Source organism: Trachypithecus francoisi, unplaced genomic scaffold, assembly GCF_009764315.1.
Source record: "Trachypithecus francoisi isolate TF-2019V2 unplaced genomic scaffold, Tfra_2.0 Lachesis_group21, whole genome shotgun sequence".
Classification (NCBI taxonomy): Eukaryota; Metazoa; Chordata; class Mammalia; order Primates; family Cercopithecidae; genus Trachypithecus; species Trachypithecus francoisi.
In genome coordinates, this window is record NW_022681467.1 from 53,293,553 (window position 1) to 53,321,142 (window position 27,590).

The 27,590-nt window shown below is 45.3% G+C and overlaps 1 protein-coding gene and 1 long non-coding RNA gene across 3 annotated transcripts in view; one reads left to right on the forward strand and one right to left on the reverse strand.

The window, feature by feature from the left end:
* Positions 1–24,385, reverse strand: part of CTCFL (CCCTC-binding factor like) — a 31,722-nt gene extending 7,337 nt beyond the window's left edge. The window contains exons 1-8 of one of the 2 annotated variants that reach the window (XM_033186832.1): positions 22,928–23,470; positions 22,317–22,533; positions 14,635–14,805; positions 14,184–14,317; positions 11,148–11,268; positions 10,036–10,185; positions 8,023–8,183; positions 4,043–4,225 (exon numbers count right to left, since the gene is read on the reverse strand). In XM_033186832.1, the coding sequence (XP_033042723.1) occupies positions 4,043–4,225; positions 8,023–8,183; positions 10,036–10,185; positions 11,148–11,268; positions 14,184–14,317; positions 14,635–14,805; positions 22,317–22,533; positions 22,928–23,470 (1,680 nt within the window). Of the gene's footprint in view, positions 1–2,190; positions 3,302–4,042; positions 4,226–8,022; positions 8,184–10,035; positions 10,186–11,147; positions 11,269–14,183; positions 14,318–14,634; positions 14,806–22,316; positions 22,534–22,927; positions 23,471–24,281 lie in introns of those variants that run through there. The other variant, XM_033186831.1, reaches the window with a different exon arrangement.
* Positions 686–27,590, forward strand: LOC117068975. The gene is made up of 3 exons (XR_004431328.1): positions 686–830; positions 23,039–23,315; positions 27,312–27,590. It is a non-coding gene; the product is annotated as an uncharacterized LOC117068975 (long non-coding RNA).

Below are 27,590 nucleotides of genomic sequence, written 5' to 3' on the forward strand. Positions count from 1 at the left end.
GTTTGGTTCCCTTACAGAAACCTGAGATTTTTTTTTTTTTGAGATTGAGTCTTGCTTTGTCACCCAGGCTGAAGTGCAGTGGTGCGGTCTCAGCTCACCGCAACCTCTACCTTCCAGGTTCAAGCGATTCTCCTGCCTCAGCCTCCCGAGTAGCTGGGACTACAGGCGAGTGCCACCATGCCCAGCTAATTTTTGTATTTTTAGTAGAGACAGGGTTTCATCATCCTGGCCAGGCTGGACTCAAACGCCTGACCTCAAGTGATCCACCTGCCTTGGCTTCCCAAAGTGCTGGGATTACAGGCGTGAGCCACCGCACCCGGCCAAGATAACATCTTAACATCCGTCCCTGAGTTGTTTTTTAGAACCCTGGCTCTTTACCAAGCAGGCCCACTGGCAGGGAGACCTAAGACAAGGGGGAACTGGGGGCTGAAATCTGACCACTACTAAATTTGTTCTAATTTTGTTCTTAATTTCCTCCTGAGAGGCCTGGAGGAGGTCATGCCCCATGAACCAGAGCTAACATTCTTTTCCGAAAATTATAAACAAAACTTCTCCTCCTTAACCAATTGCAAACCAGAGTCTCTGAATCTACCTACAGCCTGTAAGCCCCTGCTGCAAGATATCCTGCTCTTTTAGGGCAAGGTATCCTCCATGCACTGATTTATGATTTTGTCTGTAGCTTCTGCTTGCTTGGCATCCTGCAAATAAACACCTTCCTTTCTCCTGCTGCAAACTGCGGTGTGGATATCTGGTCTTACTGCACCAGGCAAGCAGATCCCAGTTTGGTTCTACAAGAGTCGGCTTCCCCAAATGCACTGAAAAACGCACAGGTAAAGCGACAGGCTTTGGGAAAACTGTGGGTAACATGGATTTTTGATAATCTTGTGCAAAGATGACTTTTTAAAGGTGACCCTTTCTGTTGTGTTTAGGTCTAGCCAAAAGCTAGCTTGCTTTGAGTATTTTTTAAATAACAGAAATCAATGAGAAGACAAAATTTATTTCTCTAGAATGTTTCTACTCTCTAAAGTGATGATCGATATTGAACCAAAAATTCAATACATCAGTCAATTTTATAACCACCAACTACGTACCATAAAGATTTTACTTTTCTGTTAGCTTCTCTCTTGAAGCTAGTGAGCAGAGGTCATGGGTGGCAGTTATGAAACTGTATACAACATTCAGGAATAAAAGTCAAAGACTTCCCCTAGTCAAGCCTATTCGTGACATATTCTCATCTAACAAACACTTAGGATAATCTTAAGCGAGGAAATTTTCACTTTTTGAAAAGGTCCCAGGCAAAAGTAAAAAACTGGTAACAGGTGTTTAAATTTGCAAATTACACGAAACATCCCGCCTGATTCCCATTCTGACTTTCCCACTGTGCTTAACAGGACTGTCTGCGTTTATGATGGAAGGAGGAAGAATTTACACATAATGGGGGTGATGTAACAGGTTGTTTAAACTTCTTCCATTTTATGCTTAGACACTGGGGTTGGCAAATGACAACCAGTGGGTCAAATCTGGCTGCCAACTGTTTGTGAAAGCAAGTGTTACTGGAACACAGCCACATCTATTCATTTACATACTGCATCCACAGTTGCTTCTGTGATACAAGGGCAGACTCAAGAAGTCATGGCAGAAACTGATTTGCATTGCCCTGGTGATTAATGACGCTGTGCTTCCTGGCCACCTGTATGTCTTCTTTGGAGAAAGGTCTATTTAGATACTTTATCTGTTTTGTTTTGTTTTCTTCCTGAGACAGTCTCGCTCTGTCGCCCAGGCTGGAGTGCAGTGGCACGATCTCAGCTCACTGCAACCTCTGCCTCCTGGGTTCAAGCAATTCTCCTGCCTCAGTCTCCTGAGTAGCTAGGATTACAGGCATGTGCCACCACACCCGGCTAATTTTTGTATTGTTAGTAGAGAGAGGGTTTCACCATGTTGGCCATGCTGGTTTTGAACTCCTGACCTTGTGATCCACCTGCCTTGGCCTCCCAAAGTGCTGGGATTATAGACGTGAGCCACCATGCCTGGCCTAGATACTTTACCTGTTTTTCACTGTAGTAAATAAAAACTCAGTAAATACAGTCTATTTACTGAGTTATAAGAGTTCTTATGTTCTAGACACAAGTCCAAATATGCTTTCTTGAACGGAAGTTTCAAAAATTTTATGTTCTGAGGGGACTGCATGAGGCAGACTTGTTCTTTTCTCTACATTTTTATTTCTTGCACCAAAGGGCAGTTTCTTCTCTTTAGAATTCTACTCGTTCATTTTAACTCTTTACGATTTTGGCATGAGCAGTGGTGTTTGGGAGCACTGCCACAGCTTTCATTTGAAATTTTAAATGAATAGGGTTGACATTCCAGAACTACCCCACTGTGCTACTCAGAAAAACACAACTACACGACTGTTTTCAGAAGAAAGATTTAAAAGAATGGTCAACTTCAAGAAATTCAACTTTTATAAAACTTTTTAGGAAGTTAGGCTGAAGCCTACATGGTCCAGGGATCTAGCTAGCCATGTGCAGTGGTTTTTAAATGTCCTGAAATTCTCTGATGCTGTTCCTTTCAAAAGAAACTTCATTTCCCACTCCTTGAGTGTGGGTGGGACTTCATGGTTCATTTCTTGTGACTAGAAGTAATCTGCCACTTTTTTTTTGAGACGGAGTCTTGCTCTGTCACCCAGGCTGGAGGCCAGTAGTGCCATCTCAGCTCACTGCAACCTCCGTCTCCTGGGTTCAAGTGATCCTCCCATCCTAGCCTCCCAAGTAGCTGGGATTACAAGCATGCACCACCACACTTAGTTTTTTTTTTTTTTCTTTTTAGAGACAGGGTTTCACCATGTTGGCCAGACTGGTCTCGAGCACCTGGCCTCAAATTATCCGCCTGCCTTGGACTCCCAAAGTACTGGGATTACAGGTGTGAGCCCTCACACCTGGCTGCTGTGCCGCTTTTAAGACTAGATTGCAAAAGGTCCCGTGGCTTCCTCCTTGCACTCTCTCACTTGCTCTGAGTCAGGAGGACACTCAAGCAGCCCTACAGAGAGGGCTGTGGCAAGGGACTGAGGCCGGTGCCAGCAGCTGTGTGGCAGAGCTGTCCTGGAAGCGGATCCTCTGGCCCGTGTCCAGCCTTCAGATGATGCAGCCCTGGAGGACATCCTGACTGCAGCCTCAGAAGTGACACTGAGCCAGGACCACCCAGTTCAGCCAACCCACAGAATCTGTCAGGTGATAAATGTTTGTGGTTTTAAGTCACTCTATTTTGAGGTAATCTGTCATGCAGAAATAAATAACTAATACAACACCTAAAAAAATAAAACCATAAATGTATTCCTTAGCCCAGCACCAATAGCACTATTCTTTTTTCTTATTATTAAAAAAATTATTCTAGAGACAGGGTCTCACTCTGTCTTCGAGGCCAGAGTGCAGTAGTGTGATCGTGACTCACTGCAGCCTCCAACTCCTGGGCTCAAGTGATCCTCCTGTCTCAGCCTCCTGAGCAGCTAGGCCGACAGGGGTGCACCACCACACCCAGGTAATTTTTTTGGAGGGATGGGGGTTTCCCTATGTTGTCCAGGCTGATCTCAAACTCCTGGCCTCAAGTGATCCTCTCGCCTTGGCCTCCCAAGTAGCTGGGATTATAGACACCAATAACGTTATTCTAGGGACATCTGAAAAATGTGTGAAAATTGCATTCTCTCTGTCAAGTAGCCTAAATCTAGTTCACTGGAACAATTTGAAAATATTACACTAAAAGCTGGGGTTTTCTGGAGAGTCTGATAACTCTCTAAAACTATTTGTAAGATTTTGTGTGTTGGATTGTCCTTTTATTTTTTTTTAGAGGATGAGGAGACCACACTTTCATAGGATTCTTCGAGAATTTTTGATTTTAAAAAACTAATAACCACTTTCCTAAGGTATGACAGATGCTCCTGAAGTCCTGGCAGGTTTCTATAATCGGGTTTAAACTCTCCTGGTGTGACACTGTCCTCCTGAGATAGAGGGATCTTTCCATGGGGGATTTACTGTGACTTAAGTAAGCTTACCCAGCGGGAAAAGCCTTTGCCACACTTGCAGCATCTGTAAACAGTCGGGATGAAATTTGCATCGTGGTATTTCCTGAAGTGAACGTTTAGAAGTTGCTTCTGCCGGAAACACTGATTGCAGGAAAGGCAGGTGAACGGCTTTTCTCCAGTGTGGGTGCGAATGTGAGCAGTCATATGACGTTCCTAAGAGGGAAGGGGAAGAAAGCAGCTTGTCTAGTTCAAAGGGTTTTTTTCTATATTAGACATTGTTTATCGTACAATACCTTTTATTTCCCTCCCCAAAGATGAGTCCACTATTAAGCAGAATTACTGCAAACACAATCTGAACAAGGCATCATTCACACTCAGTGAGTGGCCGTCTAGGAAACAAACTTGTATACAGCAGCAGCAAATGACAAAGGTCTTGCAGTGGAGTCCTTGCTGGCTCTCCAGTCCTGTTGAGATGTGGGAGTACACACCGCAGGGCGTGAAAGGATGGTCCTTTGTCCCCTCATTACTGGGAGTCCTCCTTGTATACAACTATTTGCAATTACCTGAGTTTACAAAGGGCAAATAGAACCTCCAAACTTAAAAATCAAATGTCAGAGTTTAAATTCAACGGGACTTTGGGGTTGCAAGTACGTTAAGTATCTAAACATTTTTCCATTTACTTCCCAATAGTATTGTAACAGAACTTAATACCGATTTTTTTTTTTTTTTTTGAGACAGGGTCTCGCTCTGTCACCCAGGCTGGAGTACAATGCAACAATCATAGCTCAATGCAATCTCAAACTCCTGGGCCCAAGTGATCCTCCTGCCTCAGCCTCCTGAGTAGGTGGGACTGTGGGTGTATGCCACTATGCTCAGCTCAGTTTGTGTTTTTTGTAGAGACAGGGTCTCACTATGTTGCCCAGGCTGGTCTCAGATGCCTAGCCTCAAGCAATTCTCCTGCCTTAGCCTCCCAAAGTGTTGGGATTATAGGTGTGAGCCATTGTACCTGGCCTAAATAGAGATTTTATCTTAGACAAGAGAAAATAATTTGGGAAATGGGGACAAAAATATGTATGAAGTGAAGCAAAAGCACACATTTTGTTTTATTTAAAATGTGATAATTTGGATTAAACATATATTCAGCCATTTCTGCATTACTGTCAGTGGCCTAACTGATGGTCTTTCTTCTAATCTTTCTCTCTTCCAATTCACTGAACACCCTCTTCCACGCACAGCTTTCACCTCATCACCCTCCTTCGGGACAGCATCTCTGGCTCTCTGCTGGGAGCCAGGCTCTCAAGGACTGCGGCAGCCAGGAGCATCCAGCAGTGCTCCGAGCCTCTGCCCACGGCCATGGCCTGCCTGGCTGCTTTCTGCTCCTACATACCTGCTGTATGCCTGCTCCAGGACCCCCTCATCCCTTCCAAGTCTTATCCATCTTTCAGGAAGCCCTTCTAGTTCATTTGAACAAATATGAGCCTGGGGCCACAGAATATTCTTTGTTCAAAATTTACCAGAAAAATTTTTTCCTTTATTCAAGGGATTTACAGTTTATAGCCCACACTTCAAGACACAGGAAGCACTGATTTTCACCTTTGGTAACCAATAGCATGCAATGCTTCAAAGCAGTGGTTTGGTTTTCAAACTTCTAGTCTGAGGGCCCTTCAAACTTTAAAAAATTACTGTGGCCTCCGAAGAGCTTTTATTTATACAGGTGGCATATATTAGTATTTACTTTCTTAGAAAGCAAAACTGAGGAATTCTTAAGTATTTAAAAAAAAAAAACCATGTATTAACTCATTTAATAATAACAACAAACCAACTACATATTATTTCTGTAAAATTATCTATTTTTCAAAACAAAAATAACCTAATGTCTGTCTCAATAGATAAGGTTGCCAGTTAAAATACAGGCTGCAACTACTTGTATATAAAACTATTCGTTGTTTGTCTGAAATTCAAATGTCACTAAGTGTGCTGTATTTTTATTTGCTAAGTCTGGCAATTCTATTAAAAGCATTCAGGGCTGGGTGCGGTGGCTCATGCCTGTAATCCCAGCACTTTGGGAGGCTGAGACAGGCGGATCACGAGGTCAGGAGATCGAGACCAACCTGGCTAACACGGTGAAACCCCGTCTCTACTAAAAATACAAAAAATAAGCCAGGTGTGGTGACGGGTGCCTATAGTCCCAGCTACTCAGGAGGAGGCTGAGGCAGGAGAATGGCGTGAACCTGGGAGGCGGAGTTTGCAGGGATCGTGCCACTGCACTCTAGCCTGGGCAACAGAGCGAGACTCCCTCCGTCTCAAAAAAAAAAAAAAAGCATTCAGATGGATTCCTATCTCTGCTCTTCCGTCAGTCCACTGGAGTATGTTAAATGATAAAGAAAATTTGGTCTCATAGACATGTAGTTTGAAAAGAGAGCAACATTTCACCAGCTCTTCCAAGTAATTGTGGCCATTCTTCTCTATTACACTAAAATTCAGTTAGTAGCAATTTCTTTTTTTAGGGTCTCACTCACTTGCCTGGGCTGGAGTGCGGTCGTATGAACACAGCTTACTGCAGCCTCAACCTCCTGGGCTTAAGTGATCCTCCAACCTCAGCCTCCTGAGTAGCTAGGACAGATGTGCACACCACACCCAGCTAATTTTTGTATTTTTTTGTAGAGACAGGATCTCATTATGTTGCCCAGGTTGGTCTTGAACTCCTGAGCTCAAGAGTTCTGTCCATCTCGGCCTCCCAAAGTGCTGGGACTATAGGTGTGAGCCTGTGTGTCTGGCCATGGTAATTTCTTACCCATGGGTTGCAATGTGGAATCTGAAACCCTGCCAAGGAACTTGTCCTCTGTGACTTTAAAACCTCTTGGTCTTTTCCTTTGAATGGATCTTTTACCTGTGTGTGAGTCTGTAACATCATGGATTGGTCATTTGGAAAATACTAGTTTACTGAGCTATGCAGATCTTCTAAATGCTAACATATTTCATTATACAATATAAAAATTGCTTTAAAAAATCACTCCAATCTTCTTTTTTTTTTTTTTTTTTTTTGAAATGGAGTCTCGCTCTCTCTCCCAGGCTGGAGTGCAGTGGCATGATCTCGGCTCACTGCAACCTCTGCATCCCAGGTTCAAGCGATTCTCCTATCTCAGCCTCCTGAGCAGCTGGGACTACAGGTGTGCACCACCATGCCCAGCGAATTTTTGTGTTTTTTAGTAGAGATGGGGTTTCACCATATTGGCCAGGCTGGTCTCAAACTCCTGACCTCAAGTGATCCACACGCCTCAGCCTCCCAAAGTGCTGGGATTACAGGTGTGAGCCACCACACCTGGCCTACGTTCATTTTTTTAAAAAATGTCCACCAATGCCCAAAGACTGAGTAAATAGAGTTTATCTTGTTCCTTAGTGAAAATGACATTCACTGAAAAAGTGGCTAGTTGAGCTGGAAACTCAAACAAGCCCCCAGGTGCTTTTCCTCCAGACTGTGGAAGACAGTGGAGGTGCATATGCCGGCTTCTAATCTCATCACAAAGATTATTACAAAGAAAGTATTCCGGGTCAAGACTGAATAAAGTTAACAACTTTCACTGCCTCTTCAAGGACACTGTCACGTAAAACTGCCCTTTATTTTTGCTGCCAGTGTATGAAGGTGAAGACCACCACCATGACCAGTTTCACCGTGTGTCACTGCCTTGATCTGGGCTAAGGACCACCACTGTTTTGGCACCAAAAGTGCAAATGTCAGTGTCTCAAAATGACACCTTTCCATTATCATAACAAGGGCTTGGCTCCTGTGGGACCCTAGTTGGTCACAGGGAGCTCTGGGAGTACATGAACATACTTTAAGAACTGTTGTTTTGTACGACTGGCTCACCGTTGCTTTCTGCTTATTTTGAATAGGATACTCTATTAAAAGCGTGACTTTTCTCAGTATTTTCAAGGTGGTAAAGAATCCCACCCCAGCCCTCCATTCTTCCATGCACCACTGCCTCTCCAAATTAAGTAAAGTACAATACCTGCTTGCAGGCATAACTGCAGTGTTCGCACTTGAACCTCTTCTCATTTTTATGAGTTTTCTGGTGCTGAATGAGGGCATAGCGCTCATGGAAGACAGCAGAACAGTAGCGGCATTTCAGCTCTGCAGCACTGTAAGCATGCAAGTTGCGCATATGCACACCTAAAATGGTTACAGAACATTATAGACTTCAAGAGTGTTGTTTTCTGTTAACCTGCTTCCCCTCTCCTCTAAACCGGGGTTTCTCAGCCTTGGCGCTGGAGCATGCTAGTTCCTTCCTGGGCAGGGCGGGGTGGGTTATCCTGTGCATTGGAGGAGGTGAAGCAGCACTCCTGGTGTCTGTCTACCAGATGCCAGCAGCACCTCTTTCTCTCAGGTCGTGAAAGCCAAAATACCTCTAGGTATCACCACCTGTCCTCTGCGGGGTAAAATCATTCCCAGTTGAGAACCACTGCTCTAAATGAACAGAATGCTGAAATACCATTTTAATATTCTTTCAATATGGAGTTAAATGTTATGTAAGGTATGTCATACTGAACCTAAAATGTTCATTTAACAAAGCACTTTGAGCACTACCTTATGACGGGGTAGGTCAATGTTAGGATGATGTTAAGGTGGTTTTATATAAAAAGATATAACATCTTTATTTTACCTTAAAAAATCCACATGCTGTTAGAAGTCAGTGCCCTGTTATTTCCCATGTTGAAATTAACCCAAGACACATGGTGAGGTCTGGCTGGGTTTGCTCATCTATGCCTAACGCATGATAGTCTTGTGATACTTGTGTAAGAAACCAAATGACAACTGACAGCTCTGTGATGGAGCTATCCCACCCTACCCACACCCTACCCACAGTGACTCAGACATTTAGAGAGCTTGATTTCTCATATAGTCATGGGAAAGAATTCGTGTGTTTATAAAGCATCTCACACGGCCATGCAGAGTGTATCACCCGCCGGCATGACATAGATATAAACCATGTTACTTTGTCATGGTGTCAAAAAAGTCTAGCAACTGGCTAGACTTGTGCCCCAGCAAGCCCCACTGGGCTGTTTTGTGATGTGCTGGTAACTGTGGCAATCATGACAGAATGGTCCAGATGAAAAATAAAAGTTAAGACTTTGTGGAACACCTTTCACCTTTCAGAAAGGTTTTCAAAAAAGTTCATCTCACCTCCAGAATTTCTTTGGGCAAAAGGGTCAATTTTTTGTTTTGCTAACATATTTTGTGTCATATGTTTTGTGTCATATATTTTGGAAAGAGAAATAAGATCATGGAAAAAGGGAGGCCCAGGAATCCTGAAAAAAAGAAGAGGCTCATTTGCTCACACTTACCCACACCCTCCCTCCCATTGCTCAGCAGTGGCTGGCTTCCTCACAGTCAGTATCAAATCCCAGCTCCTAGGCCTGCTGTTCAGACCCTCTGGATTTCCACTCCCACTCTGGGGGGTCTGACAGTTAAAAGGATCACCACGGTAGATGCAGATTACACATTATAGGCCCACCTCCTTTCCCAAAGTTACTGTTTCTTAAGGGGAAAACTGTGTCTTTTGTACCTTCTGCTCTCAAAACTTTAAGCCCACAGCCAGGGTTTAAGAAAAGCTTGCTGGGTGACACAGAGAGAGCATTGATAAATAGGAACCCAGAATCCAGCCGCCTCCTAGCACCCTTGGTCATGTGACTCCCGGGCAGGTTACTGTATGTCTCTGAGCCCCAGTGTCCTCCTCATCTGAAAAATAGGCCCAATGTGGACAGAAATAATACCCATCCGTGAAAGGTCTTACACGTGCATACGGAACAGGCCTGGGCCGGGATTCTAAAATCATGCTATAAAATGCACTTATGAGATCCAGCCACCAGATGGTGCGACAGGACCTCTGAAGAAAATGTGTCCCTGGGCCAAGTTCCCGCCGCCTCCCAGTATCAGGGCCAGTACATTGCAGGTACATAGGGCCTCGCTCCAAAGAGCCAGCAAATGCCGTAGTAAAAGAAAGATCACTAAACCGGAAACTCACGTAGGTCACTTTTCCGTGCAATGATGGTGGCACAATGGGGACACTGGTATTTGGGGACGTTTTCGCTGTGTTTCTGCAGAATATGTATTTTCATCGTCCCGCTCTGGGTGAAGCGGGTGTGGCAGATGTGGCATTCGTAAGGCTTCTCACCTGAGAGGCAGACAACAAAGTGATTCCCCCTCCAGGCCTGATCCTTGCCAAAGGCTACCTGTGCTGAAAGTGTTTCTTTTGCCCTAAGCCTCCTTTATCAACCCCCTTCTCGCCAGACAAGCCCCAATTCGTATGAGACTCCCAAATCAAGCCCAGACAGCTTATGTCAAGTACAGCTGTGTCCATGACGGACCAGACACATGACCTCCTCGCATCTGGTGGCTACGCAAGAGTTCAATGTGGTTCACATCCATGGGGCTGTACGAAGAACCAAGAAGTACACATAAATGTATTCTTTATACAACAAGACATCAAGTACCTCTGTTACAAAACCAGCACACTTTATGTTTTGCCTTAAAGTTGAAGAATGAATTAAGGAGTTGACTTTTATTTTTATTTACTTTGTTTTTTGAAACAGGTTCTCACTCTGTCACCCAGGCTGGAGTGTGGTGGCGCAATCTTGGCTCACTGCAGCCTCAACCTCCTGGGTTCAAGTGTTTCTCCTGCTTCAGCCTCCCAAGTAGCTAGGACCACAGGTGTGCACCACCAGGCCCAGCTAATTTTTAAATGACTTGTAGAGACAGGGTCTCCTTACGTTGCCCAGGTTGGTCTCAAACTCCTGGACTCAAGGGATCCTCCTGCCTCAGCCTCCCAAAGTGCTGGGATTACAAGTTTGAGCCACTGTGCCTGGCCAGGAGTTGAGTTTTAAATACCCGAAAAATCTACGGAAGCGAATGCTTTGTGTTTTACTCCACACAGTGGGGTTGCGGCACAATGTCTATGCAGACTCTCTTACTGCTAAATAAAGATAAAGGTACAGATCAAGATCCTCGTATCACAAAGGCACACAAAAATCCACTTTTACCTTTGAACTTTAATTGTGCCAATAAAACGTAATTTTTTAAAGCTTGCTTTAAGAGCTAACACTGTAGGTATCAGGCCTTCAGCACCAGAGCCCTTACCTGAGTGTGTTCTCATGTGGCGTTTCAGCTTGTAGGTGTCTCTGCTGGCGTAGCTGCACTGGCAACACTGAAAGGGGCGCTCCCCAGTGTGGGATCGGATATGGCGCTTTAATTTACTTGCCTAATAAATACATAAATGATGTTCATTGCAATAGAAACTCAAAAATGGCAGAGTCTTCCATTAATCAGCATTATAAAAGAGATTTAATTAATCAGATTTTAACATCAGAGCACCAGAGCATACTTCACTCACGGAAAAAAACAAGAAGAAGTCATTACTTTTGATCATCTGTTATGGGTGATTTTATTTCATTTGATGTGTGTGCGTATACGCTCCTTTAGGGCAATGGGCAGCAGTGCTGAAGGCTTTCGCATTCACCTTCACTTAACCCTACCTGCTGAATGCTACACAGGATTGTATTTTCATTTCTAAGGCAATATATGCCCAATAGTTACAAAATTTAGATTACACTGTAAAAGCACAAAGGCAAACATTTTATTTTCCTTGCATAGAGTGAAAATCTTGAAACTCTAGCTCTTGTCAGGTGTGGTGGCTCACACCTATAATCCCAGGACTTTGGGAGGCTGAGAGGGGTGGATCACCTGAGCTCAGAAGTTTGAGACCAGCCTGGGCAACATGGCAAAACCCGGTCTCTACCAAAAATTAAAAATGAGCTGGGCATGGTAGCACATGCCTGTGGTCCCAGCTATTCGAGAGGCTGAGGTGGGAGGATTGAGCCCGGGAGGCTGACGTTGCAATGAGCCAAGATCACGCCACTGCACTCCAACTAGGGTAACAGAGTGAGACCATGTCTCAAAAAAATAAAAATAAAAATAAAAATGAAACCCTAGCTCTTTAACGGAGGAACATCTGTATGTGTTGCCTCATGGTCACAAGTCCTGCAGACTCCACCCTGGCTGGCCCCAGGGTAACAGTGTGAGTGGAGGAAGGCATCCCTGGCTATTCAGCATCGGGACCACGTGACAGAGGGTTCCTATAAAGAATTAAGTTTTAAGTAGAAGAAATTAAATTCTAATTTGAATAATTATGTATCCCAGGCAATCAGTTAAATAGCAAACAACATAATACCTCCCATTTGAGCTTCACTGCCTGACTGGTTTACTGCCTTCTAGAACTATTCTTATTCTGTATTTGTGTATCACAGGCCCTTATCTACTGCTAGCAGGAAATGGGGCCATCAGCTACAGGTGGACTACAGACATCAGGAAGCTGCATCAGTCCTGCTGGTGATCCAGGGATGCCATACTCCATCTGTCTCCCCAGTAAGTGGTGAGCACACAGAGGCCTAAGGAACACTCGAGAACAAAAGGTGGCTTAGGATGGAAGACAAGAGCCAAGCCAAAAAATTTCACTTAGATTTTCAGAAGAAAAGTGAATGCCTCAAGTATGTTAGAAAGCAAAACAAAAAATTTAAAAAACTGTATAGCATGAAAGTTTTGAGGAGAAAAATGGTGTGAATGAACAAAGAAGGCCATTAAAAAAGACTCTGGGTGACTCTTAAAGGTGGGATGGGAGGATGAGGGAGTTCAAAAAGTTCAAAAGCTTTTTTTTTTTTTTTTTGAGATGGTGTCTCACTCTCATCCAGACTGGAATGTGTGATCTTGGCTCACTGCAACCTCTGCCTCCCAGGTTCAAGTCATTTTCCTGCCTCCGCCTCCTGAGTAGCTAGGACTACAGGCATGTGCCACCACACCTGGCTAATTTTTTGTATTTTTAGTAGAGACAGGGTTTTACCATGTTGGCCAGGCTGGTTTTGAACTCCTGACCTCAAGCAATCCGCTCGCCTCGGCCTCCCAAAGTGCTGAGATTACAGGCGTGAGCCACCACACCTAGCCAATTCAAAAGCTTTTTTTAAAAAAGGGACACATCTGCACCACAGCTCTGATCCATTCCTGCTGGCATTTTTGTCACAGGATGGGATGAGGGAACAAACAAGCATGGCAAGACTTGAGGAGACTGCAAAAATGGGGGGTTACGGCAGCAGTAGAGACCCCTGTGCTGAGGCCACCTCCCACAGGCTGTGTGCAGACCGCTGGCACTGGGGGAGGGTCTCGTGGACCTGGGAAGTTTGTACCAAGCACTGGCAGGGCACCAACAAAAAGTCCACTCCAGGCTTAGGATCCCCAGGTGACTCTGTTCCCTGAACCCTCCATTTTGCATTCTCATACTACAATCACAACCTTTAACTCAGATGAGAAATAATTTTTTTAAAAATAGTCTAACAGCAGAAAAAAAGTTCTTGGAATCAAATTCTGACCCTAACCATGAAATTTCCTAATTTGTGAAACCCGGCTGCACTGTTACTATATTTAATCTTCAGCTGTTCCCTTTAACTTAGTTCCATTTGAGTGTACCGTTGACCCAGTCCCGACCAGGCTCAAAACCGGGCCTCAGTCTGTTTCCCAACACACTGTGGGACCTTGAAAATTAACTGGTGGAAACTGGCATTGCCTAGTAAAAGCAGCGCTCTGCCTGTTTCACGTGAGTACCACTAAACCCATTAGAAGATATAAATAAAGCAAATTAATTAAAGTGACTACGGCACACCTAAAGTTTGAAAAGGGTGGTCTCTAATTCAGAACAGAAACTGCTCTGCTTAAATCTTCAAGCAAGCTGCTTTGTATCTAATCAAGCTCAAAAATTTCAGCCAATATTCAGATTGGATCTGCATTCTACATTAAAGGAAATACATTTTGATTTTGTGGCCCTGAGTACTAGATAAAATGCAGAACTTTTAAACAAATCTGGGACTTATTTCTTGACCACAAGGAGTTTATTTGTAATTTGTACACCTTTACATATTATTTTCACTAATTAGTAATCAAAGAAACATAGAAATCCAATTTTCTATTTTAACTTCATAAAAGAGAATGCATATTATTTCCTGCATAAATTTTATACGAATAATAAAAAGCCTGTTTGTAAGAGATTCTACTGTTAGTTACACTTGGCATAACTTGTACAGCAGCCTCTACTAAGAGGCCATGAAGCTTCAAGTCCAAGAATGGCTTTACCTCCACACTGGCATACTTGCACATGGAACATTTAAAGGGCTTCTCATGAGTATGTTTATAGCGCCTGTGTCGGACAAGTTCTCCACTGGTGACAAATGCCATGTTGCAGTCGTTACACTTATAGGGCCTGGTTCCTGTAGGATCACATAGTTTATACTTTTAAAACAAGACTTAACCACAAAAGTTCCAAGGAATTCATAGCTTTTTAATTACATTCAGTCTCAAAAATGCTTTAAAAATTAAGAAGAGGCTCTCTAAACTACAAATACCGCAGATGCATGTGAGAAAAATCTTTGTTAACAGTATTTTTAATGGAAATTCAAGAAAAAAAAAGACAAAACTACAGTATAAAATGTTACATGATTCTACTGTAGAAATCTGTGGATTCACATTCTTAACGTAAGCCTTAACACACATTATTCCACAGAAAGAGCCCTCCCAGCAGTTTTACCTGTGTGGGTGTTAACATGGTTCCGCAGCAGAGTGACCGTACGGAAGGTTTTCAGGCACAGGTGACACAGGTGAGGCTTCTCATTGGTGTGAGTTTTCATATGACGATTAAAACTCGACATTCTAGAAGAGGTGAACATGCAGACATCACAGTGGAAGGTTCGTTTTGCTCCTATAGGCAGGAAATAGTTTATGTATGTTAGAAGTTCAAATTCCATTTAAACACTTGAAAGTAAATCAGCACATCGTCTTTTCAACTAATATGGGAACTGAACAATAGAACATGCTATTTATATTCATAAGCTGATGGAAGCAATTCAGGATGCCATGTTCCTGGATAATGCTTTTTTGCTGTTTCAAGATGCACCAATGTCTGCTTCTGGGCACAGAGTGGACTAGGTACTCTGCTCATCCTTCTTGCTGAGAAAACAAATGCTAGGGAGGACATGCCTGAACATTTCAGAATGTCTTGTAGACCTAAGGAGACACGAGAAAAGGCACACCACCTACCTAAAGTGAGGCGCCCAAGAAGAGATTCACCTATAAAAATGTGGCCCTGCATTCTCTGTAGGGTGAACTAAAGATAACCCATCCCATCCCTGCATCCTTCTCTCCAGCCAGGGCACTGCGAGAAAAACCATCTAGAATGGTACCATCCAAAACCATAACCATGAATCATGTGTGACTCTTAAATTTAGACTTTAACTAATTAAAATTAAACGTAATTAAACATTTAGTCAGTTAAGTGACAGAGTGAGACCCTGTCTCAAAAAAAAAAAAAAAAGAAGCATGAAAATGATGCTTCATCATATTGAGAATACCAATAGATAAAATTTATTTAAAAAAATGAGAAACTTCTGGAATTGAAAAATACAATAAGTGAAATGAAAAATTCAACAGGGGGACTCAACAGCAGAGCTGAGCAAAAAGAAGGAAGACTCAGTGAATCTGAAGACAGGTCAACTGAGATTATTCAGTTTGAGGGAAAGAAAGAAAAAAATGAACAAAGAAAAATGAAACGAGCCTAAGAGATCTGTGGGACATGATCAGGCACACCAGCATATGCACAATGGGAGACCCAAGGTGACACAGGAGAAGAGAATATTTGAAGAAATGATTGCCAAAAACTCCCCAAATTTGACAAAAAATCTACACATCCAAAAGCTTAATAAATTTCAAGTAGGGTAAAGTCAAAGAGATTCACATCAAGACACACCACAATCAGACTGCTGAAAGACAAAAAATGAATCTTGAAAGCAGCAAGAAAGACAGACACGCCTTGTCACATACATGGGATTGTCAATAAGATTAATGGCTGATTTATCATCAGAAACCATGGAGGCCAGAAAGCAGTGGAATGACATTCAATGTGCCGTAAGAAAAAAAACATCAAACAAGAATTCTATGTCTGACAAAACCACCCTTCAAAAATGAAGGAGAAATTACGACATTCCCAGAAAAACAGAAACTGAGCAAGTCTGTCATTGGCAGATGACATCTAGCCTCTGAAAAATGCTAGAGAGACTCCAACAGGCTGAAATGAAAGGACACCAAACAATAACTCAAATCCATATGAAAAAATAAAGACAGTGATAAAAGTAACAACATATGCAAATATAAATGACAATACTCATGCATTTTTTTTACTTGTAATCCTCTTTTTTCCTATCTGACTCAAAGACAGAATAAAGCAATAATTATAAATCTATGTTGATGGCATATAATTTATAAAGATACACTCTCTGGCAATAACAACAGGAAGTGGAGTGGGGAATGGAATTACATAAGTGAAGTTTTTTTATATACTATTAAAATTGAATGGCCATTAATCTAAACCAGATTATTATGAATTGAGATGTTAAATGTAACACCAAGGACAACTAAAGAAAATAACTCAAAAATATATAGTAAAATAAATAAGAATTAAAATTATACACTTGGCAGTGGCTATTCAACACAAAAGAAAGCAGTAATGAAAGAACTGAGGAATAAAACATGTGACATTTAAAAAACAAATACAGAAATAAGGAAGTAAGTCCTTTTTTATCAGTAAAGAGATTAAACTCTCCAATGCAAAGGTAAGGACTGGCAGAAAGGACACTAAACAAGATGCAATTATTTGTCTTCTACAAAAGACTCATTTTAGATTCAAAGACAAATAGGCTGAAAGTAAAAAGATGGAGAAAGATATTCCATACAAACAGTAACCAAAAGAGTGCTAGAGTGGCTATACAAATATCAGACTATATTAAGACAAAATTGTTGTAAAAGACAAAAGGATGTTATATAATAATGAATGGGTCAATCTATCATAAAGATACAACAATTATAAACATATATGTGGCCAGGCGCATATGTGACTCAAACCTGTAATCCCAGCACTTGGGAGGCTAAGGCAGGCCGATCATTTGAGGTCAAGAGTTCAAGACCAGCCTGGACAACATGGTGAAACCTCATCTCTACTAAAAATACAAAAATTAGCTGGGTGTAGTTGTGCATATCTATAATCCCAGCTACTCAGGAGGCTGAGGCAGAATTGCTAGAACCCGGGAGACAGAGGTTGCAGTGAGCCAGGACTGTGCCACTGCATTCCAGCCTGGCGACAAAGTGAGACTCCATCTCAAAACAACCCCACAAACCTCCCCCCGCCAAAAATATATGCACCTAATAACAGTCCCAAAATACTTGACACAAATGGAACAAAACTGAAGGTAGGAACAGGCAATTCAATAATAGTTGCAGACCTCAATACCTCACTTTAAACAATGGACAGAACTAGACAAGGTCAGTGACGAAACAGGCTTAAGTCACACTTTAACCAAACAGACAAAACAGACATCTACAGAACATCCCACCCAGCAACACTGGAATAGACATTGTTCTGAGGTGCATAGGGAAGATTCTCTAGGATAGACCACATGTGAAGTTACAAACATATTGAGACACACATATCTTAATAAATTTAAAAAGACAAATTGAGCCAGGCATGGTGGCTCACGCCTGTAATCCAGCACTTTGGGAGGCTGAGATGGGAGGACCGCTTGAGGCCAAAAGTTCAAGACTAGCCCAGGCAACATAATGGGACTCCATCTCTACAATTTTTTTTTAATTAGCTGGGTGTGGTAATGTGTGCCTCTTTTTTTTTTTTTTTTTTTTTGAGACGGAGTCTCGCTCTGTCGCCCAAGCTGGAGTGCAGTGGCCGGATCTCAGCTCACTGCAAGCTCCGCCTCCCGGGTTCACGCCATTCTCCTGCCTCAGCCTCCCGAGTAGCTGGGACTACAGGCGCCCGCCTCCTCGCCCGGCTAGTTTTTTGTACTTTTTTTAGTAGAGACGGGGTTTCACCGTGTTAGTCAGGATGGTCTCGATCTCCTGACCTTGTGATCCGCCCACCTCGGCCTCCCAAAGTGCTGGGATTACAGGCTTGAGCCACTGCGCCCGGCCTTTTTTTTTTTTTTTGAGACAGAGTCTTGCTCTGTAGCCCAGGCTGGAGTGCAGTGGCGCCATCTCGGCTCACTGCAAGCTCCGCCTCCCAGGTTCACGCTATTCTCCTGCCTCAGCCTCCTGAGTAGCTGGGACTATAGGCGCCTGCCACCACGCCCGGCTAATTTTTTGTATTTTTAGTAGAGACGGGGTTTCACTGTGGTCTCGATCTCCTGACCTCGTGATCTGCCCACCTCGGCCTCCCAAAGTGCTGGGATTATAAGCGTGAGCCACTGCGCCCGGCCTATGTGTGCCTCTTGTCCTAGCTACTTGCGACACTGAAGTAGGGGTTCAAGGTTACAGTGAGCTATGCTTGTAACACCGCACTCCAGCCTGGGCAACAGAGCAAGAACCTGTCTCTAAAACAAACAAACAAAAATATCAAAATATGTTCTATGTTTTCTGACCATAATAAAATGAAATTAGAAATGAATACCAAGGGAAATTCGGAAGATTCACATAAACATGGAAGTCAAAAAACACACTCCCAAATGACAAATGGGTCAAAGTAGAAATCACAAGAAAATTATTAAGTTCTTTGAGATGAACGAAAGTGAAAACATGAGATACCAAAAGTTATAGAATGCACCCAAGGCAGTGCTCAGAGGAAAATTTTTAGCTATAAACACTTACATTAAAAAAGAAGAAATATTTCAAATAACCTAACTTTACACTTTGAGGAACTAGAAAAAGAAGATAAATCTAAACCCAAAGCTAGTAGAAGAAGAAAATATTAAGATTAGAGAGAAAAAAATTAGAGAAAACCAACAAAACCACCAAAAGTTGGTTCTTTGAAAAGATCAACACCGACAAACCTTTATCTAGACTTGTGACTGAGGGGGTAAAAAAGAGAATACTCAAATTACTAAAATCAGGAAGAAAAGTGGGAACATTCTTACCAATCTTACAGAAATAAAAATGTTTATAATAGAATACTATGAACAATTATATGCCAACAAATTGGATAATACAGATGAAATAGAAAATTCCTAGAAACACACAAACTACTAAAACTGATTTAAGAAGAAACAGAAAATTGGAATAGACCTGTATCAGTAAAGACAGTGAGTCATTAATCAACAAACTTCCAAGAAAGAAAACCCCAGGACCAAATTGCTTCACCGATTAAGTCTACCAAATGCTTAAATATTAATGCCAATCCTCTAAATCTTCAAAAAAGGGAGGAAACACTTCTTCCCAATGAATTACACGAGGCCAGTATTACTTACATACTAAAGCCAGACAAAGACATCAAAAGAAGACTACAGACCAATATTCCTAATGAATACAGATGCAAAAATCTTCAGCAGAACACTAGCAAACCAAATCCAGCAGCATACTAAAAGGATTGTATACCATAACCAAGTTGAGATTTTCTGCAGGAAAAAAAGGGTGGTTCAACATATGTGAATCAATCAGTGTAACACACCATATTAACAGAATGAAAAAAAAAAACAACACATGATCTCAATAAATGCAGAAAAATCATTTCATATAATCCAATACCGTTTTCTTGATAAAATACTCAACAAACTTCGAATAGAAGGTTTACAGGTTGAGTTGTGACCCCTGCAAAAATACGTGAAGTCCTCATGCCAGATACCTGTGAATGTGATCTTATGTACAAAAAGGGTCTTTGCAGATGTAATCAAGTTAAGCTGAGGTCATACTGGAGGAAGGTGGGTCATAAGCCAATGTGACTGGCGTACTTATAAGAAGAGGAAAAGAGATACACACAGAGACACACAGGAATAATTCCATGTGATAACAGAGGTACAGATTGGAGTAATGCATCTGCAAGCCAATGAATGGCATGACTGCTGGCAACCAGAAGCTAAGAGAAAGGCATGAAATATATTCTCCCCGACAGCCTTCCAAGAGAGCATGGCTTTGCCAACACCTCGATTTCACACTCGTAGCTTCCAGAACTGTGAGAGGTATGTTTCTGTGGTTTGAAGCCACTCAGTTGGTGGTGCTTTGTCATGGCATCCCTGGGAAGCCGATACAGTGCCAGTTAAAAATGAGCCAGATTTGAATAGCCATTTTTTTCCAAAGAAGATACATAAGTGGCCAATGATCACATGAAGAGATACTCAACACCCTTAGTCATTAGAGAAATGGAAACCAAAACTACGAGATACCTCTTCACACCTGCTAGGATGGCTGTAATTAAACGATAACAACAAATGGAAAGTAAGTTGGTGAGGATGTGGAGAAACTGGAAGCTACACACATTGCTGGTGCAAATTCAAACTGGTGCAGCTGCTATGGAAAACAGTGTGGCAGCTCCTCAAAAAGTTAAATATAGAGTAACCACATCATCCAGCAATTCCACTCCTAAGTATATACTCAAAAGGATTGGAAACAGGTGCTCAAACAAAAAATTTGTACACCGATGGTCATAACAGCACCATTCACACTTGCTGAAAGGTGGACACAATTGCGGTATCAATGAGTGAATGGATAAATAAAATGTGTTGTACCCACAGGGGGATTATTACTTAGCCATTAAAAACGAATGAGGCACTGACACATGCTACAATACCAACAAACTCTCCAAGCATTATGCTAAGCTCAAGAGTCTAGACACGAAAGGCACATGGTATACATACATGATTCAGCTTCTGGAAAATGTGCAGAACAGGAAAAGCAATGGAAACAAAAAGCAGATTAGTGATAGCCAGGAACGGAGTAGGAAGTGACTGCCTAACGGGTACAGGCCTCTTATTGGAGTGATACAAATATTCTGGAATTTAGACAGTGGTGATGGTTCTACAAGTTTGTAAATACATCAAAATCTCCAGCCTGGGCGACACAGCGAGACTCTGTTTCAAAAAAAAAAAAAAAAAAAAAAACCTAAAAATGAGCTAAAAATTGTAAAACTTGGGGTGCAAAACTCTTGATTTAAACACATGAGAAACTACCATATATCAAAAGGCTGCAAATTCAACCACCTATGGAAGGCAGAGGCCTGAGTAAAAAGTCTTAACTACATGTAAGAATGGGGTGGTGGTGGCAGTGTGTTTGGGCGGCATTCTCCTTTTCTAAACTGAGTCACCTTCCAATCCCAGGCACCTGTTGCCAGGAGGAAGGAAACTGTGCCCAATGTTGCCAGATATAATTTAAAAGAGCTAGAGATTGCAATTTTGGGGGTGAAATATGTTGACTTAAATATATTAGTGAGAAACTAATATTAAAAAAAAATAAGGCTGGGCGCAGTGGCTCATGCCTGTAATCCCAGCACTTTGGGAGGCCAAGGTGGGCGGATCACAAGGTCAGGAGATCGAGACCATCCTGGCTAACACGGTGAAACCCCGTTTCTACTAAAACTTCAAAAAAAATTAGCTGGGCCTGGTGGTGGGCGCCTATAGTCCCAGCTACTCAGGAGGCTGAGGCAGGAGAATGGCGTGAACCCAGGAGGCGGAGTTTGCAGTGAGCCGAGATCGCACCACTGCACTCCAGCCTGGGTGACAGAGCGAGACTCCGTCTCAAAAAAAAAAAAAAAGCCAAACAAATCACATTTTCGTAGGAGAAACTCATCCATCCTGTGGGCTGCTGGAATGCAATCTCAGTTTAATAAGGCTTTAATATTGCTTCAGGGTCTTCCTAATCTGGACCCATCCACCTCTCTGAGCACCCACCTCCCACCCACCTAGATCTATAAACACAGTAGAGCTCTCCACCCTCACATACGAAGTAGATACTTCCAGACCTACACGCCCAGACCACTTCCTAGTGCTTGGAATCCTGATCCCAATTTAATGGCTTCTTTGTCCTGGACTCACCTAAATATCACTTCCCTTAGAAGGCACCCTCCACTGCTTCCTGAAGGAGGAATCACTCCTTTTCTTGGCCCTGAAGAACACGAGGCCTCACCACCTGTCCTGTAATGACTTGTCCCCCATATCCCTCTGGGGCTGCAAATTAGACAGCAGAGACCAGGGGATGGCCTTCTTTGCTTACGTGCACAAGGTTTTGTGGGAACATTTTTACTGTTCTTTCAAAACGTTTGTGTGCAAAGTGCAAAACCCTTCTGGATTTGATTCACAATTCAGAATATTAGTTTAAAATTTCTCCCATTTCCTGACAATTTGAAAGTAACTAAAAGTCGACCACTTAAAACTTCAATTACCATCACCTTCTCATAAAGAAAAACAGCGGCCCAGTTTTATGGAGTGTATTCTATGAGATGAACTGGCCTACCCTTTGTCTTTCTTTGATTTTTTGTAGATTTGGCCTTTTCAACATCTGCTTGACCAGCTGTAGGTTGATCTTCTTGTTCTTCCCCATTTAAATTTGAAATTGTGAGAACAATTTCGTCACTTCTTTCATCTCTTGACATTGTTTCCACAAAAAAGAGCGGTTCCTTTGTTCTTTCAGCCAATCTTTCAGTCAATAACTGGTTCTTCTCCTGCCCTTCCTGGAGTTAATAAACAACAATAAATATTCAAACAACTATTAATTTCAATATAATTAGATTTTTGCCTGGATGAACCACAGAATACAAAAAGAAAAGCGAAAGTTGAAGATTATGCATCACAATGTTAATTATTTAGCATCGGGGTTGCGGCTGTGAAACTTAACACTTTTTTTTTTTTTTAAACATAATTCATCTTACAGTATTCCAATTAGCACAACTTTTAAAACTCTTTTTAAAAAAAGAACCCAAGAACTCTCAGGATTTTCCTGGGAAGTATTTTTACTGTCTTTAATTTGCAACTGCAAAATACCTTGTCCAGGCATAATATTGCATAAAAACCAACTTCAATTTCTTCTTTTTCATGTAAGGCGTTGTTTATTAAAACCAGCTTTACCTTAATCAGTCCAGCACTTTCAGCCAGGCTCACCGCTAACTTACTGTCTTCACTGGCCACCATCACATTCTCCTCTAGAGTGTGGAACTGCAACACCTCCATCTCTTGCAGGGAGCACAGCTCTTGCTGGATACTAATGGCCACATACTGCTGCAGGCTCTGCCGAGGCCCTTCCTCAAGCCACAGCAACCCAGGGCCAGCCTGTTGCACCACCACCTGCACCCCGTCTTGCTGCTGTATGCTCAGCAAGCTCAAATCCTGCAACTCCACAGCTTCAGAAGTGAAGTGCACTGTCTGCAGGGTCAAGATGTGCTTCTCACTCTCCTCCGAGGTGGCCGGCACCGGCTTCACTTCTTCCTCCAGGACGCTGTCCTGGAGGGCCCCAGAGGTACACGCGGCCTCCAACTCACTAGGGCTCTGATGGTCTTTCTCTCTGCACACTTCGTCTTTTTCCTCCTCCTTCAGGCCTTTTTCTGGCATCAACTCGAGTTCTTTGATTTTGGTGAATTGCTCAGAAAGGACAGAGATCTCAGTAGCTGCCATGATGACTTGGCCTGTTTGAGAAATAAGCGGTTTTCATAGGGGAAGAAGTAGGGGGGAGGATATGAGGAGGGATGGGGGGTGCTGGAGCCTAGCAAGCTTTGGAGTTGAAACAAGGTCTGGCCTCAAAAGGCTTTGGACCTAGTAGGGTCAGAACAATGCTGATCTGGCCTGGGTCTAGGAGGGGGTCGAGGCTAAGCAGGATTTAGGCTAAAGCAGGATTTTGTACAAAACTCTAAAACGAACAGGTTTGGGGCCAGCACACATCCTGTGCCTGGCAAGGTTCCACCTGAGCAGGCTCTGGGCCAGTGCATAGCATATCCTGGGCCTAGCAAGGTTAGGCCTGAGCAGATCTGGTCAGTGAACATCCTGGGCCTAGCAAGGTTTGGGCCTAGCAGGCTCTCGGCCAGTGCACATCCTGGACCTAGCAACTTTCAGGTCCAAGCAGGCCCTGGGCCAGTGCACATCCTGGGCCTAGCGAGGTTCGGGCCCTGAGCAGGCATTCCCCTCGTGCACGGTTCTAGACACAGCACCCTCAGAGCCAGGCAGGTTTTGGGCCTAGTGGCCTCGAGCCCACCCAGACTTCGCCAAGCAGGCCTCGACCAGGCCAAGCACACCCCTTCGGAGGCCTGGCAGTGCCCCTGCTTTACCGTGCCCAACACGCCCCGCCCCGACCCTCCCCAGCAGCCCCTCAGCGTCTGCCGCCCGCCCTTGGGCCTTTCCGTCCAGCCCCTCCCTCCGCCCACACCCAGAACAGCCCATGCTCTTGGAGGAGAACAGGTGGGCTTGACCCTACCCAGGACTGGCCCCTCACCGCGGAAGGCGTGGCCGGAGTGGCCGGCCCACTCCGTCTGTGGCTTGTGGGCTCTGCCTCGTGCACCGCGTGCTGCAGCCCACAGCCCGCTGCCGCAGGGCTGGCGCGAGTGGAGGGTGGCAGTGCGCAGGCGCGGAGCGGAAAAGCGGGGGCACGAAGGGGGTGGAGCCAGGCGGGGTTGGGGGAGGAGTGGTGTACTTTGGGGGGAGGGGGAGCAGGGAGGGGGAGGACCCCGCAGGAGGCAGTGATGGACCTGGGGGATGGATGAAGAGGGGAGGAGGGTCCCACATAGGGAACTGGGAGACCTTGGTGGGCGGTGGATAAGGAGGGGAGGAGAGCCTGCGGCGCTGGAAGACCTGGGAGGGGGGCGCCTAAGGAGGAGCGTCCTGCAGGGGGCACGGAAATACCTCGGGGTTGAGGTGGATGCGGAAGGGAGGAGGGCCCCGCAGGGGGTGCTGGGAGACCTGGGGGGGGGAAACTAAGGAGGGCACGAGGCCCCGCAGGGGGTGCTGGGAGATCGGGTAGGGAGCTAAGGAGGGCACGAGGGCCTGCAGGGGGCCTGGGAGACCTGAGGAGGAATGGATAAGGAGGGGAGGAGGGCCAGCAGGAGGCACTGAGATACTGGGGGGAGGGGTGGAATGAAGAGGGCAGGAGAGCCCTGCAGGGGGCGCTGGGAGACCTGAGGAGGGGGTAATGGATAAGGAGAAGAGGAGGGTCTGCAGGGGACCCTGGGAGCCCTGCGGGGAGGGGTGTGGGTGGGGGAGGAATGGATAAGGAGGGGAGGAGGGCCAGCAGGAGGCACTGAGATCCGTGGTGGGGTGGGGGGGGAGGTGTAGAATGAGGAGGGGAGGAGAGCCCTGCAGTGGGGCTGGGAGACCTGGTAGGGGGGTAATGGATAAGGAGGGGCGGAGGGCCAGTAGGAGGCACTGAGATACTGGGGGGAGGGGTGGAATGAGGAGGGGAGGAGAGTCCTGCAGGGGGCGCTGGGAGACCTTGTGGGGGAATGGATAAGGAGGGGAGGAGGGCCTGCAGGGGGTGCGGGGAGACCTGGGGGAGGGGAATGGATAAGGAGGGGAGGAGGGCCAGCAGGAGGCACTGGGATACTGGGGGGAGGGGTGGAAATGAGGAGGGCAGGAGAGCCCTGCAGGGGGCCTGGGAGACCTGAGGAGGTGGTAATGGATAAGGAGGAGGGCCCGCGGGGGTTCTTGGGAGACCTGGGGGATGAACAGGAGGGGACCAAGGGAGGAGGGTTTGCAGGGGGTGCTGGGAGACCTGGGGGAGGGGAATGGATAAGGAGGGGAGGAGGGCCAGCAGGAGGCACTGAGATACTGGGGGGAGGGGTGGAATGAAGAGGGCAGGAGAGCCCTGCAGGGGGCGCTGGGAGACCTGAGGAGGGGGTAATGGATAAGGAGAAGAGGAGGGTCTGCAGGGGACCCTGGGAGCTCTGCGGGGAGGGGTGTGGGTGGGGGAGGAATGGATAAGGAGGGGAGGAGGGCCCGCAGGAGGCCCTGAGATACTGGGGGGAGGGGTGGAATGAGGAGGGGAGGAGAGCCCTGCAGGGGGCGCTGGGACCCTTGTGGAGGAATGGATAAGGAGGGGAGGAGGGCCTGCAGGGGGGCTGGGAGACCTGAGGAGGGGGTAATGGATAATGAGGGGAGGAGGGCCTGCAGGGGTTCTTGGGAGACCTGGGGGATGAATAGGAGGGGACCAGGGGAGGAGGGTCTGCAGGTGGCCCTGGAAGCCCCGTCGCGGGCGGGGGTGGGGAATGGATAAGGTGGGGGAGGGCCGGCAGGGGAGCGCTGGGAGACGTTGAGGGTGGAGTGGGGCCTGCAAGGGCCGCTGGGAGACCTGGAGAGGAATGGATAAGGAGGGGAGGAGGGCCTGCAGGGGGCGCTGGGAGACTTGGGCGGGGGTGGGGGGAATGTAGAAGGAGGGAGGGGGGTCTGGAGGGGGCGCTGGGGAACCTGGGGCAAGTGGATACGGAGGGGAGGAGGACCCGCAGGGGGCGCTGGGAGACCTGGGCGGGGCGGGGGTAGGGAATGGATAAGGACGGCAGGAGGGCCCTGCAGGGGGCGCTGGCAGATCTGGAGTGGGGGGAGAATAAGGAGGGGAAGTGGGAGAGGAGGGGAAGGGGTGGGATGGACGTAGAGGAGACTAAGCCGGGAGAGACCTTACAAGGGTTCCAAGAGATGGGTTGGGGTGGGCTGGACAGGGCAGGAGTGGAGGGTGAAGAGGGCCTTCTATGAGCCACGGAGACCTGAGCAGGGGCTAGGTGGGGGCTGGGAATGTGCAGGAAAGGAGACGTGGAAGGAGGGGGAGATAGGGCGGCAGGGATGATGGAGATTGACAGGGACCCCAGACGTGGGGGTCGGGAAATGGGGATGGAAATAAATGGAAAAAAAGAGGCTTCGTGGTGGGAAAGGGGAGGAACTCTGAGGACTCCGGGGCACTGAGGTGTGCAGAGTTGCCGAATCCTGAGTACCCTCGAGGGAGCAGAGGAAGCTCGAGGAACGAGGAAGAGAGGGGACGACGAGGGCAAAAAAGGGAGAACGTAAGCAGGTGTGGAGGAGGACGACCGTCCGAGGGAGAAGACGGGGTTGTTGAGCAGAGGAAGGGCAGGAATGTGGGGGCTGGAAAGGGAGAGGAGACAGCAGATGGAGCAGGGGTGCTTCGGAGTTCACACGTACTTCCCAGGAGCTCACTTAGGGCAGGTGGGAGGGTGGGGGATGTGGAGGGGCGGCAACACTGAACGGGCTGAAACCCACTGAACTGTTCACTTTAAAGTTCATTTTGTTATGTGTGTTTTCACTTGAATCAATTACTTTTAATGGAAATTCATATCGATGGTCTCTAGAAGTCGAGTTGACACCTGCAACCCAGATTTTAAAAATGCAAATTTGGAGCCAACGAGTAAATGAAATAATTTGTACCTCACTGATTTCTTTTAAGGCACAGCTTACAACGTTCCAGGAAACTGTTCTTATTTGTTTTCACTTTTGTTTCAAAATCTTAATGGCATGTTGTTTGCAGATTGTGAATAAATATTTGTATGCTGCAAAAAGCAAATCCAAAACCAACAGCTCAAAGGAGAAAGTGTGGCAAAGAGGAGATTGGAGATTGGTCCCCAAAACTCCTGGAGTGACAAAAATTGACCTGGATGAAGAAATGACTTTCTCTTGGCCTTCTTTTGTTTAAACATATCTTCCAATCCCGGGGATGGCTTTCCCTCCCATCCATAGCCAGAGAACTTTCTGTATCCATCAAAGTGCTTTCTATATGTTTGCCGCTTTCCACAGCTCCCTCTTTGTC